The 20,727-nt window shown below is 38.2% G+C and overlaps 1 protein-coding gene across 5 annotated transcripts; it reads left to right on the top strand.

Annotated features, from left to right (window-relative positions):
* The first annotated feature begins 217 nt into the window (after nt 1–217).
* On the top strand, nt 218–18,929 carry usp10 (ubiquitin specific peptidase 10). 5 transcript variants are annotated; one of them, XM_067485350.1, is made up of 15 exons: nt 219–491; nt 5,602–5,670; nt 6,152–6,197; nt 6,585–6,644; nt 8,309–9,556; nt 12,053–12,144; nt 12,530–12,639; nt 12,720–12,778; nt 12,865–12,968; nt 13,373–13,472; nt 13,625–13,805; nt 14,482–14,647; nt 15,475–15,619; nt 16,270–16,335; nt 16,911–18,929. In XM_067485350.1, exons 1-15 carry the CDS (start codon nt 471–473, stop codon nt 17,096–17,098), a joined length of 2,655 nt encoding a protein of 884 aa, XP_067341451.1. In that variant the 5' UTR covers nt 219–470; the 3' UTR covers nt 17,099–18,929. The 5 variants fall into 5 exon arrangements, with proteins under 5 accessions (XP_067341485.1, XP_067341451.1, XP_067341442.1 ...); XM_067485341.1 differs by having other exon boundaries at nt 8,306–9,556; XM_067485371.1 differs by lacking the exon at nt 6,585–6,644.
* The last annotated feature ends 1,798 nt before the right edge of the window (nt 18,930–20,727 follow it).

The following is a 20,727-nucleotide window of genomic DNA, read 5'->3' as shown; positions in this document are numbered from 1 at the left end:
GCAGCTAAGTTCAGATATGATTTGTATCGTAAGCGCCACAGATATTACGGAACACAGTTAATTCACTGTTTAAAAAAAAACAAAACAAGGCGGAGCATATCCCAGCTGTAAATCTCTAAAGTATAACCATACATAAAGGCTGAGACTTTTATTGTGAAGCACCGTGGGGGGGGGGTGCAAACCTTTACCGGAAGTGTTTGTAGTTATTCCTCGAGATCACGCTGCCACTACCGCGAGCTGCTCGGCTAGCAGGCGAGGAAGATGCTAGACAGAAATGGCGGTGATGGTAAGGCGAGCAGTGTGAAGTGTTGATGCAATACATGGATCACAACTTACGAGCCAGGACAACGTTGGGAAAATGACAACGACGTCGAAGTAGGACAGCTATTGTAACTGTCATTAAAAACCTGCAACACATTCCCGGGAGAGTTTTCATCTTGTCAGCGGGGAGAGGGAACCTCACCGGGAGCATGGCTTCTTACAGCAACCAGGTTAGCTAAGCTAGCTGGCTAGCGTTAGCCAGCAAAAGAACTCCTACTGTTGGCGGTTTAACGGTTTTTTTTTTTTGTACACTGACGACAACCAGTCATGTGTATGTTATTCTTACCTAAAATAGTTTCATGTTGTATTAGCAATATCTTACGTAACTGTTGTTATTTAAAATATTTAAAGAGTCGTGTCATTGAAAGAGTAAGTACTAAAAAGTGCTTGCTAATGCCCCCCTAAGCCTCATTGACACACCACCAGCATGGAAGCTAACAGGGCCTAGGTCTCCCCATTCAAATGAGCCAGCTGTACTGTTTGCGCGTGTTTTTAGGTTATGACTGTCACGTTTAGGTCAATCGCATCAAAGTTTTCATATTGTAATGTTATTAACACTTCAGCGTGAGATCCCACGAGTGTCACGTGTTATTTCCCAGTGTAAAGTGACTAAGAAAACTGCTGCGTGTGTGCATGGCCCACCAGATCAGTCGGGCCTCCTTTGAGCGTGTAATGTCATAAATGCAAATAACGTGAAGATATTCGTGCTCTGGGAATTTACAAAGCCTATTGGCGGCTTTGCGGGATATTTTGCATGTGATAGAACGTCTTTTTTAAGTTGTTGTGTACTAGGATAAAGCATTCGTGCTGTGCATTTAGCTTTTAGCACGCTAACTGCTTTGCACAGGTGGTTTAGTTTGTAGTCAGCACGCTAGCATGTTAGCTAAGTACAAATGCGACAGTGTGGGCCTCTGTTGATGGCTGAGTTTCGTGATATGGAAATATTTTTTTTAAACAAGGAACTGAGGTTAAGTACTGCTGGATTGGAGTGCTTATACATCGCCACGTGGGTTAGGTTATAGGTAAATTTGCAAGTTCAGTGTTAATTCAGGTTAGCTATCATGTGGGAAGGCCCATTTTGAAGTAAAGCATGCAGAGACATGCCTGGTAACTGACTGAATGAAAGTTGACCTTAAGGCACAAATTCACAGAAAAACTCAATTGAAACACATTTCTGTTCATGAGGTTTAAGCACGACTTGCGATTTCCATAAAGAGAACCCGGCTAACGACCGTAGGAAAGGGGATTTGGCTGAAGACGGAATTCTGCATGCTTTTGTACTTCTTCCTGGCCTTTGTGATAGAGTGTTTCTATTGGCTGACTGTTAAGCAAAGCGAAAGCTTAAGGGAAAATCCCGTAGTAACGTTTTAGTTTTTTTTTTTTTTAAACACATTGGTCAGCTTTGTATAGTTTATTTGTTTCCTTTTTGTTCATGTTGAGTGGTCATTGTACCTATTTATGTAGTTTTAAAAATGTCCTACCACAATGGGACATTTGTAGTACCTTTCTCTATAAATTCCGTGGCGTGACTAGCATAATATAAGAACGTATTACCAGTTAATTTGAGTATTGACACATGGGGCAACAGTTTCTTGGGCAACTGTACTTGCACCCTGATAGTTTTGGTTTGGTCTGGTTACCCCTGTTGGTAATTCTTTTTTTCTGTGTTACAAAAACTCTTCAATAGCTTTTGCCCATTGTTTGAAAATAAAGGACAGTGTCTACATTAACTAATATTAGAACTGATATATGGAATAAACTAAATCCAAACAAAACAAAAGTTGTTAACCTGGGAGTGTTGGCAGAGACGCCAGCAGAAAAACAGGTTTTTCTGGAAATGCGTATTAATACTGTTAAATACAAATAAAATCACTGCTGTAGTCAATCCTTTTCATACAGTATTATGGAAATGTGTCCCTTATACTACCATGCTACTTTTAGGGAGTTTTAGGTCCAGAATTGCAATAGTAAATGTAGGCAGCTATGTTTCATGACATCTGTCAAGGCCAATGCCAGATATTGGTGTTACTAATTTGTGGTAAAATGTAGCTTATCTAGGTCATGCCTCGTGCCTTCTTTTCACACATACATTCTGTTGAAAGGCTTTTATTATACTAAATGTCGCAACTGTAATTTAGTCTATAGAGCAGCATTAACATGTAGGTTCCTCTCAAAGCTTGTAGAGCAAGATGTCTGCCTTACGTGGATCCGACTCTCTTAAAAACTGATATTTAAAAAAAAAAAAAAAAAAAAAAGCCAGTCACGTCGAGGTGTTACATAAAATCATCAGCTGTGTTTTTGTAATGGGGAATAAATCAAACAAGAAAATGGGATAGCTTGTAACAGCCTTTGCAACGTATTGCGACATTCCTTAGTTTTGTTTCTCTCAGTTCAGCCCAGTGTTCTTCCAAAGCATAAATCCTTTAGTGGGATCTTCACCACCCAGTTGGGAAAACAACATACTGAATCCACAAACAGTTAAAACTTTGACATTTGTGATTAATATAATTATTTGATTATTACAAGGAGTATACAATCTAGTACAATGTCTTTCAGGAATATAGTCTACACTATGTGTTCCTAATTGGGTGGCAGGAAAGTGTAAGATTAGTGATCTGTGACAGAACAGCAGAAAGGGCTTCACCCAGTAAGTGTAACTAAGTGTAACATTACAGCACTAATTGTGCTAAGGATAATTTGTACCAGTGATGGGGGTGGAAACATTCATGGAAGTTATCTTTTAAGCCCGGTAGGCATCGGAATAATAAAAGCCGAGACAGCTGTATAAGTGACATATTGCTAGTGAAACTATGACATTATAACATTGTCCACATTAATCTTGTCTGATAGCAGAATTAACAACAAATTCATCTTTTAAGACCATTCTCCTCTGCAATTTATGCTTTGGGATCTTTGTTGTCCTATTTCCACGTCACCCCAAAATGCATGCACAGACAAGTTCCAGAGTAGGGGTACACAATATATGCTTTGACCATCACTATAGCAATGTGTGCATGTGCGATAGTCAAATTGCAGGACGTGCACTGTTTCTGCTGCTTGATACAAAAGGAAAACTAACAGTTATTTCTCTTTATCATTAATCTACAACAGAAGTCTGCTTGGACATATATCTCCAAATATCTTTCATTTCTGCTACCCAGAAATTACAACAAAGCTGTGTTAGCAGCTAACACTAGCAGACAGTAGTTGGATTAGCTTGGAGGTAACTCTACATCTCCTAACCTGTATGCACAGTGAATGGCTTAAATGCTGCTGGATGTGCTGTTCAAAAATTTTATTTATTTTTTTAAAACATACATTCGCAACACTAACTTTAAAAATTTACCCAAATTCTACTGCAACTAGCTCAGTTGGTAAGGCAGTCGTCCACAGACCACAGGTTCAGTTGTTCGATCCACGGTCCCGGCTATATGTCGAAGTGTCTCTGGGCAGGACACGGAATCCCTAACTGCCCATCCCCAGCGGTGCCGGTCCAAGCCTGGCAGAAATTGGGGAGGGTTGCGTCAAGAAGGGGATCTGGCGTAAAAACAGTGCCCAATCAACATGCTGACAATGATCCACTGTGGCGACCCTGAACTCACGGGATAAGCAGAAAGGACAAATTTAAAAAAAAAAAAAAACTTCTGCAACTAGTCTGTTGCCTGGTAAAGAGTAATTAATTGATTTTAAATATATTGCAGTATATATTTCACACAAAATTCAAGTTTTTCCAACATTGTGCAGTCTTTCTCTGGAGATTCATTTAAAAAATAGATATAGCTATTTTGATTGCAAAAAGTAAACAATATTTTGTAGGTTCACATAAAGGGGACTGCAATTATTTTTCATAAAGCTGGTGGTAAGGAAATTTGTAAATTGTATTATATACACCAGAAAAATCTCTGAACGCAAAAGTTAACTATAAAGTCATTGGTGTAGCTGTGTAACGTTATGTCCTGCGTTGTTGTGCGACATAACACAAAGAAGCAGGAAAATGTAGCAAAGTTCTAATTTAAATAAATAATTCTAATACTATTCCAGACCTGCACTTTGTTAGAATACACTTGTCCTATTGCCCCGTGTGCACGTGCAATGTCGTCACTAAACTGGTAATTTGTTGTAATCCTCAGTCCAAACGAACAGCAAAGGAAGCTTAGTGTGGTACGTGTGGCATCCCTGCAGAAAGAAGCAAGGGACATTCTTTCTGTTGTGATTGTATTAACCATCCTGAGGCCATTGGATTATGGCTGACTGTTTGCAGCTTGTAGTGCCATCTCAGCAATGTGTGCCCTTGCGTGGGGCCTCGTTTGCAAAGAGTTACATCCGCTTGAGCTGCACTTTCTTTTTTCTGTGCCATCCCTTTCACATTTCACTGTTTATTGCAATAAGAGGATTAACAGAACGGGTACTGAGTTCATTTCACCTTTTCTCAGTTTGTGTTTTCCATGTCCATGTGGACACTTGGGTGGCACAGTGCACCTTTTGGCCCTCAAGCCCTAATAGTTATCCATCAGTGGAGTAGCGGGTCCAACTTGGAAGATGTTTAAAAACTACATCTGTAACTCTAATATTATTGAGAGATGACAGTAAAACAATGTGCTAAATAAATATGATGAAGAAGAGGCCTTGTTGCTACTCAAGATATTAATGCCAACACAGATGTCTTAGAATGCAAATAGTTTTTTGGTTAACTCTATGTACACAAGCGCTGAACTTGAAAATCTATCTATATATTTGGTTTTGTTCCATCATTGATAAAAACGTTCTATTTATAGGTTGGGGCTGTGCGATAGGACCAAAATTTCATATCTATCCCAGCTAAACTTAGTCAGGAAGTAGGACATCTACACACGTTCTTTACATAGCGATTCTAAAACCTCCTTCAAAACAAACACTCCTGGGTTCAAGTTGGAGCTGTTTGTTTTCATAGTTTGTCTAACACTGCATGACTCATCATTTCATGTTATGCTTTAAATTTGCAAAAACTAACATGGCATTCTTGTCGAGGTGACAGCCATTATACTTAGATATCCAATGACAGCACCTTCTAAATTAGTTTTAGGTTTTATCTGAAAGTTCCTGTCCTTTTGCTGTGACTATAATTTGACTTTTTCCTTAAATTTGATCTTTTGTATTGATGGGATGATCTTTGGTTTTCCTGAAAAAATGAAATTGAATCAAAACCAGGAGAGAAGTGAGGTTAACAAATTGCTTTTCTTCAACTAATGGCTGTATTGACTTTGGTTTTTTTTTTTTTTTTTTTTTTTTTTCCCCCCACAGTACATCTTCGGGGAATTCAGCCCTGATGAGATCAATCAATTTTTTGTGACTCCACGATGTTATGTTGAGGTAAGGAAATAGATTTTTAGGCAGCAGCAGTTAGTTTGTTTTACATTAATAAATCATTATTACATGGGTGGCCAAGGTAGTTGACCGTGTATAAAATAATCTGACATGAAGCAAAAAGGGTTAGTAGGAAATGGGATACAAATGATCATACCAGTCTCCATATATTACTTTAGAGGCGATTCCCTAGGTTGGTATATATTTAAGTAAAAGTCTGCCACCATTATTTAGACAATGGCAGGGTTTTAATGTCTTACGTAGCCAATTTAAATGATGTCTGTGCTATGTTTTAGCATATGTAAATTGTTGTCTTTCCCTGTATCAGTTACCAATGATCTTGACTGTCAGTTCCCTACTTATGTTTCATCTCATGTTCTTTTCTGAAAATTGTTTAATGCTATTTCCTCACTAGTAGTGTGTTTTGGTTTTTTTCTTGTTGTTAGCTTTGTTTTTTTACTTCTAATTTTGTATTTTGTCTTATCAGCTTCCTCCGTTCAATGACAAAGTCCCATGCGTCAATCAGTCTTCTGGTATGTAAATTTCATATACATATAATGTGTTTTTGTTTTTTTTTCACTTTGTTACTGGTATCAATATGATTCCTTTTGCCAGGAGCAGATTATTATTATCCTGTTAGTTGATTAAACTGTTGTTTTTGAAAGCAGGAATTTAACATGTAACCTCTGCGCCAAGTTTGAGCCTGGTGTATCCGACCTCCCTGAGAGGGAGATGCTTTTTATGTGTTTATGTTGCATATTTGTAAGCATATAGTTCCGTAAAAATTGTTTATAATAAATCATTTACATTCTTTAAATTATAAGCCACCAAATAAAAATTTACCAATCGCCACCTTTTATTTAAATGGTACTCATTTGCTTATGACATTTGCCTTACCTTGATTTGTATTGACTATTTAGGAAGTTACTGCACTCCTGCTGTACCTTATATTATGGAGTCTATGGGACTGCAGGTTTGCGGTGAGTTGAGGAGTCTGACACCCTGTGGCTTGACTAGCTGTTGTTCATTTGCTGTAAAACTCAAAATCCAGGTTGCAATAACTGGTGGCTTTCTAAACCTTGTGCCTGTATTCTTTCTCTTGCCTGTTGGAAAAATCTGTAGAGCTTTGCATGCTCAAGATACTGTGAAGTATCTTATCTTCTCTTGCATATAATGCATTTTCACCACTGCAGTTCTACAAATTTAATCAAAATATAATCGAGTTTTCGAACAATTTAACAATCACAGCGTGTTTACCAAGGGCATAGCGATGGTTTTATTTTGTTGCCAACACGTGTACATATTTATCCTTACACAAGATTTTACTGTTGAATGCAATTTATAGTCATGGAGTATAATTTCAGTAACACTAACAGAAAATCTTCTAATACCAATAGGGGAAGTAATTGCTGTTTTTAAACCCTCTTAACCCCTGCATATAACGGTTTAAAGTTTGGGTGACCAGTCAGCTATATCATAAGAAACATGGATGACTTTTCTGATTTGCACTTACTAATGTTTCCTGTTTGTTCACCTTTTCACTTTGCACCTTTCACTGCATAATAAATTACTGTTTATGCTGCCATGCAATGCATTTCAAATAAACAAAAAGGTATATTTGTTTTAAATTTTATTGCATTATAATTCTAACTTTCAGAGCATTTTGATGACATTTGAGAATTAAATTGAGTTGCCACATGATTAAATTGCAACTGTTTAAAATCATGTTTAAATGTCACCATCAGAATACAGTCTATATGACAGTATGTGGTTCTTTGACATTTGTGGATCCTTTATGGATGGTTTGAGTGTAGTTCTCAATTCAGCAAGTATAATTTGTCACCTCATCAGTTTTATAGATGCACTACCAAAAACAATTTTAAACACTTGAGCTGGATTCTTGGTCATGCATAATTTTATCCCAAATACAAAAGTGTTTTGTTTGAATATTAAAAATTAAAATGTATTTTATACACTTCTATTTTAGGGGTAGTGTTTTATTAAAACATTCCTTTATTTTAAACTATATAAATTGTCTTTAAGACAGAAAAATATTATCAAATATATATGAAAATGTACAGTCCTCACCAAGTTTTGCATTAGATTTAAATTTTTAACTCTCAAAAAAACAAAAGCTCAATTTATAAATTATTTGGGACCACATTGCTACACATTTGCTAATAGCTGTTAGGGATACTGTATGCCTGTTTAAGCTTTCTTGGCAAGATATTCTTTTTCATATCTTAGAATGTATGACCGCATTGTCCTTCTCTTCCAAATTGAATCACCCCGCTTTTGGATTTACGTAAGCCCAGATGGAATGTGTGTTAGTCAAACATAGAAACAACAGTAGTTGTTAATGCTAAAAATAGGTCCAGTCGGATTTATTTATTTTTATTTACGAGGTCTGATGCTGTCAGAGATGCCATGACCCTACTATCGACTGATAGCTTACTTGTTTAGAAATTTTCTAAAAATAACAATCTCTGGCCAGGGCACAATGCATAAAATGAATACGATTTATTTAACAAATTATTTAAACAAATCTTTTTTGCTCTTTCAGTCTCTGGCAGTTTATTTTTTTATTTTAGGCTTCCATTTAAACATGAAACAAAGTTCTAATTTGAAACGTTATTTGCAGCAGAAGACTATCAGCGGATTGAGTTTGGCGTTGATGAGGTGATGGATTCCAAGTCTGTTGGTGGGAACGATCCCTTATACAAGGTGTCGAGCACTCTGAACCCCCAGGCTCCAGAATTCATCCTCAGCTGCCAGTCGGGTCAGAAGGTCCAACAAACAGCTCCTCCAGCAGGGGACGTCTCTGATGGAACCCTCTTCAACTCGCTGGACGGTCCTGACTCTGAGCCCTCAGGCCTGGACAATCACCAGGTCTGCCAGGACATGGACGGACTCCCTGGCAGCCTGGGACAGAGAGAGAGGAAGAAAAAGAAAAAACGACCGCCGGGGTACTACAACTACCTGGATCCATCATCTGGCTCCACCACCAACAGCAACAACAGCAGCAGCAGCAGCAGCAGTGCAGCCGATGGGACGCCTTTGACAGCACTGGTGAATGGACATGCACTCAGCAGCGCACACAACAGTGCTGATGATGTGGATGGTAAGGCATTGTCAGGGACTGAACTTTGCTCCCTTAGACCTGTCAACACATCAACAGCTCCTGTGGCACCAGCCAAGTTCCCCCCTTCATCCACTGCCAATCAGAGGACTTGTGATAGCCCTGATGACTCCCCTTTGGACTTAACAATTGGAGCTGCCTCTTTGACTGATGGCAACACTGAAACTTCCTTCTCTTCATCCTCCTCTCAAAGCAGAGGGTTGACAGAGGAACCAAGGACTGCTGATCAGCAGACAGACAATTTGGCTCCACATAGCCCTGAACTTTCAGATACTCCACACAGCCCCTGCTCCAAATCACCTCTTCCTCCCTCAGCTGTTGTGGCCACTCCCTCTCTTGCCACTTCCAATTCTACTACTGAACTGGAAGAAGGGGACATAGAAGACAGTGGGATGGCCAATGGGTTAGCAGAGCCTGATACTCCCATTAGTGCAGATGGACACAAAGAAGACTGGGAGAGTGGAGAGCAGGCTGAGATCTCCCCAGACCCTACTGCCCAGATGGTAGTGACAGAGCAGGCCCATTCACCTGCAATTCCAGCTGCACCTACTGCCAACCTCCCCAAATCATGGGCTAGCCTATTTCACAACTCCAAGCCTCTGCCTGGGGGCCCTCAGGCTTTTGTGGAGGTAAAGAATGTTGTGGAAGTTGTGTCTCCCCCAGTTGCTTTGCCAGAGCAGCCTGAGAAAATTGGGGAGGTAAAAGAAGGTCCTGTCCACGTATCAGAAGATCCTATGGCCCCTAAACTTGCAGGTATTATAATGGAGAGGGGGTGTGTGTATGTGTGTGTGTGTATATATGTGTGTGTGTGTGTGTGTGTGTATGTATATATATATATATATATATATATATATATATATATATATATATATATATATATATATATATATATATATATATATATATATATATATATATATATATATATATATATATATATATATATATATATATATATATATATATTTTAAAGATTTCCTGTGAGATATTTACATTGCTGCTAAATTTACTCCCTCCTCCATTTGGTGGCAGTAAGTGTATAGTTTGAATAGTTTGTGCTCCAAGCATGTTGCTTTCATGTTCAAGAAATAACCACTAGATGGTGATACTACATCCTGAATAGCTGTCGGGTATTAGGTCATTGGTGACATTTGTGTAACCCATTTCATCACATTACCAAACAAAAGTAGGCAGGGAATAGCTTGTGTTGCTCCCACACGAGCATACACACCTTGTCTGCAATATTTTCACCAAGCTATGTCCAAGTAGATAATTACTTATTCTGTTGTTGTAAAGATTGTTTATTTTTTTTAAGACATCTTCCTTTTGACATAACGCATATGTGTTAGCTTAAAGGTCATTGTCAACAGTATATTACATTGAGGTGGTTACAAATGGTGCGGTTTATATCGCATGAAATATAGTGATTCCGTTGGCATTAATGAATATGTTAAGGCACTGTTTCGGTTTCTTAGGGGGTCGATGAGCAACAGAAAACTCTTACATTTATGCTTTGAAGGAATAAGTAAAGCAGGGTCACCATTTACTTAAATAAAAAGGCATTGTTTCATTCAAAAGGAGAATGGAGAATAACTTTTACTAAAACATCCCATTGATCAGCCCGAGTTAATAAAATAAGGTGAGCCCTTAGTTTTTTGTTTGGAGAGCATCACTTACAGTGGGAAGCTCTGTTTAATTAGGTGAGGTCACTTCTGAGCAATAATGTCTTCCTACAGACCTGCAAACAGGCGTGAAATAAAATGCACTGTAATGTGCCAGTTATCTAAACTATGCTTTTTCCAATTAAGCAGTGGCGGTATTCAAGATGTACATTATTGGAGGTTTTATTTTGTTTAGATATACCTGATATGGTGCTTGTATGTACGCATGTTTGGGTTGTTGAACCGTTGTTTTACTGATAGGTTTGGGAACTTGATCTCAGTTGTTTCTGCCTGTGCAAATACTTTTTAGCCCACTGTCTTTTCACTACATTACCTGGGACTTACTGGTTCTAACTTGAGATGCACCATTGCCACTTGACATTGTTTTCTTTTGCAGCAGTTTGTGGCTGTTATCTGCTATCTCCTTGGTTTTAGTCTGTACCAGATATTTTAAAATGCTAGAACTGCTGGATTACACACATTGAAAGGCACCAGTAAGTCATGTTGAACCTCTACACTCTATATTGTTCTCTTTTCTGCAGGAGAATAGTGCAACAAAGTTAGACTCAGCCACTATTTCAATGCAATTACCGGCTGATGGAAATGTGGAAACCGTTTTAAGTACTGACTGTAGTGTTTTTGCAGAACTTTGCATTTAGATCTTTAGCTGTTCAGTCAGTGTAACACAGCTCCCTCTGGACTTTAAAGCAACCAACTCTCTTTGAATTACACCTGCAAACCGCTACTAACAAGATGTTTGCATGGTGTTTGTCAGTATAACTGTTTTTCTGAAATGGGACAGAATTGCATTAAAACATTGCTTTACTTCCCATATAGGCAAGTAATCTGTACATGTTACTGGCACAAGTAAAATAACGCACACGAGTTGATTGAAAAATAGATTATCTCCAATTTTGCACAGTGCTGTTTAATTTTGCAATTGGACAATACATGAGATATGATCAAAGTCTTGTACTGTTTGTATGACCCACTGGTGCTTTTCGGTTTAAATACTTTTTCTTAAATAATTTTTTCTTTCCACTCTTACGAAGCATAGTTAAAAGCGCCATATACATTTTCAAAAGAGAAATGGGTCATTTTAAACCTGTTGGTTCTAGTTTAAAGCAAGCATATTAATCTAATGGGGTTATTGTAATGCACTGCATTTTTGAAGCGGGTTGAATATATATGTACATTAAGGTCTAAAGGCAGATATGTTTGAGCATACTAATGATCTGCTTGTAAATGTAATTGGTTGTGTAGTAACAGCTACAAAGAACTGATAAGAATTGAAGATTGATGTTCCCACGTTACCATGGGAGCTGTCCTAAAATGACAGTCTCCCTTCCTAGGCGTGGTACAGCAAGCTCTTGCTTCTGCTCCGACAGTCTCTCGTTCTGTTTTCACCAGAGACAGGAATAGAAGAAAGAACATTTGTTTCGTTAAACTGTATATGTTCTTTTGATTTGATGTTGGTATGATCTGCTTTGCTGAACAGCATTGTTTTGATGTTTGACATGTTGCAGTTGTGTGGGGCTAAGTGTTTAAAAAAAAACGTTTGTTTTTGTTTTTTTCTTTTAATCCCCAGAACTTATTGAGAATGTGAAGTTGATACATAAACCAGTGTCTTTGCAGCCAAGAGGACTGATCAACAAAGGAAACTGGTGTTATATCAATGCTGTATCCTTTTATTCAGCTTTTCGCTCCAGCTACTGTTCTTGTAAGAGATTTTGCATTTTTTCAGGTAGAAAAATGCTATTTTGTGAATTTTTTTTTGTTTGTTTTTGTGGAAAGTTGTGGAAATTTTATTTTTGATTTCCCTCCCCCCCCCCCTCAAATTGCTTGCCTTACTGCAAGTAATGTCAGGTATTTTCCCAGATTAATAACATTTTATAGATTGCTAGTTGCACTCTAATAGAAAATAATAGAGACAAATTGACTTTTTCCTCTGTCACTTTGATTAGAGAGAAACTTATTCAAACATTTCAGTTTTACGAACTATCAGAATGTATCCGTCCATTTATATCAAATTATCAAACTTTCCTCCCTGACTTTGAACCCTCAGACCCTACAGGCCCTGATTGCTTGCCCCCCCATGTATCACTTGATGAAATCCATTCCTCTGCATAATGAAATGCAGAGAGCATGTACATCCACACCCATGATAGACAACTTGTAAGTAACATTTCTCCAATGACATACCAATTTACCAAAATTATTTGTTTAGACATTAGCATTATTTCTCCCTCTGACAGTGTGAGGCTGGTAAATGAGTTCAACAACATGCCTGTGCCATCTAAAACCAAGCAGCAAGGTAAGAAGTTAAAATTCAATTCAAATTCAATTTGCTTTCACGTTGTGTCACCATCACTTTTGTATGACTATTAACTGCATCCACAGGTGTTGGTGATAAGGTGGCCAAAGACATTAGGCCTGGTGCACCTTTTGAGCCGACATACATTTATAAACTCCTCACTCTTATAAAGTCAAGCCTCTCTGAGAAGGTAAGCTCCCCCGCTTTTGGAAACTAATAACCTACACATTCTCTTCATACTAATGCTTTGTGACCGTTTGTAATGTTCACACGTCTGAATGTGCTGCTTCTTGAACGGATGGTGCTTGAATGCAGTGTTCCTGTTATGTTGTTCAACATTTGACAACTCACCTGAGTTACACATGCTGTGTCAGTTCCGACTCAGTTTCTTTTTCAATTTAGTTATTTGAACAGGATGTTTATCTTTCAATACCTAATGAGGTTCTTACTGTAAAACCTGCATCCTTGTCTGTTTTATCTCAATGAATTACGTTTTATCTGCATTAATATCTGCAAGCTAATGTTTTATTGACAGTCTGCATTCTTGATGCACTGTTTTAATTGCACGCTGATGTCCTTGTGTTTTCCTCTCAGGGTCGACAAGAGGATGCGGAGGAGTATCTTGGCTTCACTCTCAATGGATTGCATGAGGAGATGCTGGCATTGAAAAAACTAATCTCGCCTCAGGAAGAGAGTAAGCATCTTCCCTCGCCTCCATATCAAATGAAATGTTATGAGTTGTACTGTGTCAGTTGAAATGCTGATGAGTGTCTTTCAAATATCAAACAATTTCGGGATCCCACAGAGGAGTTAATTGTAACTTATTGATTTTCTCCTCCTCCTCAGAGGCTCTTACTCCCAATGGGCCCGAGTCCCAGCCAGGTGAGGAGGAAGTTGTTAATGATAAGCAAGAAGAAGGTAGTGAGGATGAGTGGGAGCAAGTGGGTCCCAGAAACAAGACTTCCATCACTCGCCAAGCTGACTTTGTTCGTACACCCATCACTGATATCTTCGGTGGGCACATCAGGTAAATTGACAGATTATAGTGAAGATGTCTTACAGAAATATTACTTTCTGTGAATTATAAATGTCCCAGCTTAGTTTTTGAGCTTTGTTCATATACTTATCACAAATGGGTCTTCCTCTAGTCACTCCCAGCTTTTGTCCAACAATTACCACAATGTGCCAGAATAACAACCACTGTGGCTTGATTGTAGTCAGAAGTCCCGTCAGCAAAATGTTGGCACCCATTCACAAAGGTTCTTAACTTTCAGACAAATTTGAAAGTTAAGAACCTGGGTGGTTGTAGTCTGCCTAAATAATATGTTCTTATGAGGTTCTGGTCTGGCAGAGGTCTGGTTTACACTGGTTGGATGGTGTCTTAAAGGATTATTTGCTCAGCAATAGTTGCAGCCAGAGAGAAATGAAATGCAGAGTGTGGGTGTGTGTAACCTTTGAGCTTGGCTGCAACCCATGGACTTTTTTAGGTACCAGTTGAAGTAATTGTTTGATCTTTAACATAATCAGTATAAGCCAGGATATTAGAATTAATTTCCTCTTTATCTCTCTGGGTCAAATGTTAAAATCGGGATAAGCTTGGATTCATTGATAAAGAAAAATGCACCATTCAAAAAAGTAACCATCAAGGTCTTGCATGTCTTAATGTTGTAGGTTTTACTTTTAGGTTATTTTGTTTCCCTTAGGTCGGTGGTGTACCAACAGAACTCTAAAGAGTCAGCAACGCTGCAGCCTTTCTTTACACTGCAGCTGGACATCCAGTCAGAGAAGATCCGCACTGTCCAAGAGGCTCTAGAAACCTTGGTGGCGCGCGAGTCTGTCCAAGGCTACACTTCTAAAACCAAGCAGGAGGTATGGATGAAGTTGTTTTAGTATCACATGTTATCACTTAAAGTGGTCTTGGCATTTCCTGTTTTTGTATTTTCTGATGAAGAGTTCATAATATGATTTGATTCATTATTGTTAACAAATAATAATGTTGGGCTTCCTGGCATTTGCTATGATTATCATATAGAGCAGTGTTTGCGTAACATTACTAAAGGCAAACAATGAAGTACCCTTTTTCTTGTAATTACTAAAACATGAAAACGCCACATTTACATTTAGTCATTTGGCAGATGCTTAGTCACAAACAGTGAAAATTAAGCTGGATCAACTGGCACAGGGGAAATCTGGGCAACATCCTGTTTGTTTTTTTTATTGTAACCTGCTATTAGTTGTAACCAGCATTAGTGGACTTTTTGACTTTGGTCATATGTACTGAAGTCTCTGCTTTAGACCCCAACAAGCTTTTATTTCTTCAAAATGTTCTTTTTAAATTTGAATTGGAAGTCTTCAATTATAGATAAACATTTTTGCAAATGTAACTTTTTTTTTTTTTTTTAATTGGATCATTGGCTTGTGCTCTGCCAATGAACGATGTCTGGTGGTTCCAGCACCGCACAGAAGACATCAAGCAAAACTCTTCAGCTCAGTGATTCGACGGTGGTGGAACAATCTACCAAACTCAACGTGCTCAGCAAACTTATTCAGTGTTCAAAAAACTGCTGAAAACAGAACTGTTCTATTATAGAAAAATAGAAAAACTTCTGTTCTGCTCTTTCCTTCTCTTGTATGTATCGAAATGTAAACACTTCTTCTGATTAGGACTTTGCTATGATGTTCTCTCCTTGACTTAGATTGAGATCAGTCGGAGGGTAACTCTAGAAGAGCTTCCTCCTGTTCTAGTGCTCCATCTCAAGAGATTTGTTTTTGAAAAGACTGGAGGCTGCCAGAAACTGACCAAGAACATTGATTACCCGATTGACCTGGAAATCAGCAAAGGTACTTATCTGTAGATCTCTTTTGCATTTAGCAAATATACACACACGGTACGATTTTTTTTTATTTATGTTTAAGAAAAGAGGGGGGGGGGACTAGCTTCAATTAGGAGGCTCTAATTTTTGCTAAAGATAATGAATTCCATCAGTTGGCCAATATTAAAACCAAACCATACGATTTACACTCCACTCAAAATTCCTTACAGAGGGATTTTTTTCCCCAAAAGACAGAGCGATGAGCTGCTATCACTGGGAGTGATGTATCTTCTTAGCTTGAACAAAATGTATAGATAACATTACACACATTTTAAAAATAAATCAGTAGCAGGTGTAGCTCAGAGTTTGATAGCTGCAGATAACGGAATGAATCAGGGTTTGTTTTTTTGCTTGTTTAATAATGTTCTGAAAGGACATCAAATTTTAAAGTTAAGGTCAGTCACATTTTGCTCAAATTTAGACAGTAGTTGCAGTTTAATGCGAAGGAAAGGAAGCTTGAAGGAAAAACTCACTTCAGTCTGCAGTTTATTTTTCTGTGTAAATCCTAATAGGTATAAAGGTAAACATGGAACATGTTTCTTTGTAAAAATTGAAGCTGTTTTCTAACTTGTTGATTATTGTTGTTTTGTTTTTTTTTAACCATCATTTCCTTTTTAGATCTTTTGTCTTCTGGAGTGAGAAGCAAAGTTGTGAAAGGCCTAAGAACTTACAGGCTCTTTGCAGGTGTGTTACTGATCTATTGTTGGTTCTTTAGTCACATTATTACTGCAGTGTTGAGCTGGAATAGGTCTGATAAACTGATTAGTTGTCTGTTGTGTTTTGTTTTTGTTTGTTTTTTTGTCCAACCCCAGTATTTTTCCGGCCATGCTAAAAGGCTTTTGCAATGAATCAGCCTAAAATATGCTAAATAAATAAATGCGGAGGCGTTGAGTTTGGTTGAGTTCTGTCATGCTCTATTATGTTCAGTGGTTCTTTGATGTGCGTCAAGATAAGAAAGCAAAACTGGGAGCAAAAGAGCAAGATTCTCTTTTAACGCAATCCGATCTTATAGTGATTACTTACCTTTTATGATAGTTGAGGTAATTTGCTCTCAGACTTGTGTACAATTTTATTAATTTGGTTTAAAAGTTCAAGTGTGAATAGATTTTGGTTACACCTCTTATTGTGAGTCAACCTTCAGAGTAAAGTGCTTGTAGTAAAAACCGCAGTGCCCAGCTTTGAAGTCACTGAGTAAAAACTTGCAGAAAATACACCACATTTCTCTAATAATTTTTTCCCTTATGCTGTCTACTGAACAGTTGTCTATCACCATGGGAACAGCGCGACAGGCGGTCATTACACCACGGATGTCTTCCACATTGGTCTTAACGGCTGGCTGCGCATTGACGACCAGACAGTGAAGGTCATCAACCAGTACCAGGTGTTGAAGCAGACTGCTGAGCGCACCGCATACCTGCTGTACTACCGCCGCCTCGACCTGCTGTAGACCCACATACACATCTCAATGTACACACAAATCCTCTAATATATATTCATACACTCTCACGTACACCAAACCTACATGCTTAAATGCACTCATTGACAGTACAGTCCATCTACACGTGACACAAACACACCAAACTAATGAACAGGAACACTGCCCAACTTGTTCTCTTGCAAGATTTTCCTCTTCTTCCTTCCTGTCCCTGCTTTCGTCAGAACCAGCTTTTCCAACACCCTTTTCCTTGTCTCTTTTTTCATTTTGGAAGAAGAGAAACAAGCTGCATTCACAAAATTTTCCCTGTGACTGCTCTCTTCTTTGCACCACTGCTGTGTGTTTGTTTTTTCTTTTTTGTCTTACTTTAAAAGCAGCGAGGAAGGACTGTTGAATAGACAGGTTGTGTTGGGGTTACAGGTTAGGACCTGAGACTGACCTCTGACTGAGCCAAACGCTTGGCTCAGATAGCAATCAGTGGACTCAATAACACGGGAAGGACTCACTACCACAGGCTGCAAGTGGACTGCTGGGGTAATTTCTCTTGTTTGAATTACCTCTTTTAAGGAAATGACGAAATATCAGTGTTTGCCTTGTAGTAAAGGAGAACTGTTGGCACAATGAATTTGCTGCAGTTTCAAAGTCTATTTGAGTTTGCCCTAGTGCATTGAAAAGGCCCAGGCACCAGCATTATCAGGTCTCTCCTCCCAAGGCCAGATTGTCTTCTTTGCCTCCACCAACAACTTTCTCCTTCTGAATTTCCTCTTTTAAGATGCTTTTAAATCTAGGTACCACTTGAGCCATCACATAAAACGTGAAAAAGAGAGGTCGTACAAAGGAATGGGGAACAGAAATGCTTCCTTGTTTGAGAGGTCCTTGTTATGGTATCTGGGTTTAGATTTAGAAAGTCTATCTAAAAAAAATTAAAAATATTAATGCGCTTTAGAATTTAATAACAAAATAAGCTTCTGTGCACAACGTATAAACTGATTAGTGATTACAATATGACAGGCAAATGCATATTTTGCAAATCTTTAGATCAAAATGTAAAAAAAAAAAAAAACTAAATATAAAATCTAGCTGACTGAAAACCTGTGCTAGTTTTTTGACTTTACTCTGAAATGTCTACACTTTAAGACATTCAGTCCTTGCACTGGAGAGATCACAACCAATCAAGACATATTCCACTGCAAAGCCTGCCCTTGTTTACTTTGTACATTTTCTTCTCGATCCGTTCATTTTCTTGTCTTTTGTCTAAAGGTTCTACCTGTGTCTGTGGTGGCTATCAGCGTAGTTTTGGGCCACGTCACCCTCTCACCCCCAACTCAACACAATGTGGGGGGCTGCCTTAGGTTCAGTGTATGACGTTTTTCCACTCTGTATACGAGTTTAACCCTAATTGGATGAAAAAAGAGTCTAACGTCTGCGAGTAGTCAGGGGAATGGACCCAACATCTCTGTATTTACTCAATGCCTAAGTGTTTCCTCCCAGTCGAAGGAAACATGAGTGTTGAGGGGAAGTGGGACTAAGCTCTACAAAAAGATCCTGGAAATGCGCACAGAAGGAGATAGTATTTGCTTTTGTTGAAGTTTTTTTTTTTTTTTTTTTTTTTTCTTGCATCATTCATTGATTGTTTTTTTTTGTTTTGTTGAAGTTTTTTTTTTGAGTAGCTAAAAAAAGTTGACTTTTTTATTTTCTTCTTTTTTTTTTTTTTCTGGGTCATTGATTTGTTGAATGTCCCTGTGCTCTTGCTCCCTTCAGAAAAATATGCTTGCATTTGAATTGGTGTATGAAAAAATAACCAGGCTTAAGCACAACAGTGAATAAAAGTAAACTAGTTCTATTATTGACATTTATTTCCATTTTTTTCATTTTCTCTTTTGATTTTTGCTCAAGACCCATTTCATTTCAACCTCCAGTGTCAGAACCTCAGTATTAACATGCCAATGTTAAAGTATTTCTACTTGGTTTAGGCTCGTGTTTTGGGACTTTTCTCCTAATATTTCTCTTCATTTTCATAATGGATGGGCTTACTCATACCTGTTAATCAGTTAAAACAAGTTACACGGGTGAGAAGGTGGCTATACCACATTTTCACACGTTTACCATCAAATTGATGGTTCTGTGTCAAGGTTTTCCTGTATTTTAAGAGCCGCACATGGATTTACAATATCCCTTTTATGCAAGTTCACAAAGACTGATTAGGTTCAGTCTTTCAATTTGAAAATAAATATAAAGTCATTAAAGTTATACATTAGATTTAAATTATTTTAACCTCTGTGTGATATGACATTTTGTGGTGCATATTGACTCTTGTGGGGTTTCAAAGTCAGAAACCTTTCCCAAATAAACCAAAGGACATTATATACGCCCTCCTGCCTTTCCTTCAATTAAAGGTCAAATGTTATGCCTTGTCCATCCTCGGTCTTGTTGCCATGTCCCGTCAGGATCCACAACTCATTTCACACAGGAAACAGCATGCTGTTTAAATGGTCAATACAACTAACGGCTAATGAGAGTTCAATAGTGCTGCTGGCTTTGTGGTCATCTATACACATGTTGTGGCATTGTTGATATTAACATTTTCCCCGTTTGGAAATTGGGAATTTGAAAGGGACACCTTGAGCTTTCTGTTGTACAGTTTTATCTCAGTCTCACGTGGCTGGTCAGGAAATGTGCTTTTGAAATGCTTCAACAATGTCTCTTTTCAGTATGTTCTAACACTATTGTCTGCTGGGAATCGTTGGGATATTGACCTAAATACAAAATCTACACTCTTTTAATTTTAAGCCTCCAGCATTCTATTTTGTTTATTGTTCAAATAAAAGATTGTGCAAAAAAGCCGTTTGCTAATGAGATGTAGTCAGACTACGTGGCTTTCCTATAATACATTAAATATGAAAAGCATCTGCAGTTTCTGCACTGCGGCCTGGACAACAGAACAATATGCACAATAAACCGAAACAAGAAAATCAAACCAGAGTCGTGGTGTACACCACACTGTTAATTGGTCTCTTGTCTCTGTATATGTCAACATGTACTAGTATTTGTACTTTGTCTCTCCTGTGGTCTAGTTGGCAGCCCGAGGGCCTGTTGTGCTCTGTGTTTAGGGCTGCGCTACACACTCCTTTTTGAAAATGACATGTTTGGACACCTACTTATCGTTCGTGCTCAATTATCACATTCTGCTATGTCTTAGGGATGTTGATGTATGTACCCATTTTAGCCCACTTCCCACAAGCCTTATTTATTTTTTATTTTTTTTGACTAGGTGGTTTGTTGAAACTGCGTAGGGCAAACTTTTCAACGTGAGCCAGTAATTTTAACATTTATAGTAGTGCACACTCTAGTGGCACATAGACCAAGACCAGCTACCCAGTGAATAGTTCTCATACTCTTTTTTTTTTTTTTTTCTGCCATATAAACTGGAGTGAAAACAAGGGTCTAATGATTAAGAGTGGACGCAGTAAACTTAAAGCACATGCAGGAGCGGAGTGGGGACTTCTCACATCTGTATGTTTGCTGTAGAGCCAACTTAACCCAACTGTTGAGTTCTGTGTTTCAGTACTTCAAACCACAACCAAAGCTTGATATCAAACAAGTGTGATTGAATAATGTCTTAAGCTTCTTAAAGTGCATTT

The sequence above is a fragment of the Channa argus genome, chromosome 2 (assembly GCF_033026475.1).
Source record: "Channa argus isolate prfri chromosome 2, Channa argus male v1.0, whole genome shotgun sequence".
NCBI lineage: Eukaryota > Metazoa > Chordata > Actinopteri > Anabantiformes > Channidae > Channa > Channa argus.
This window is presented reverse-complemented; position numbering and strand designations above follow the sequence as displayed.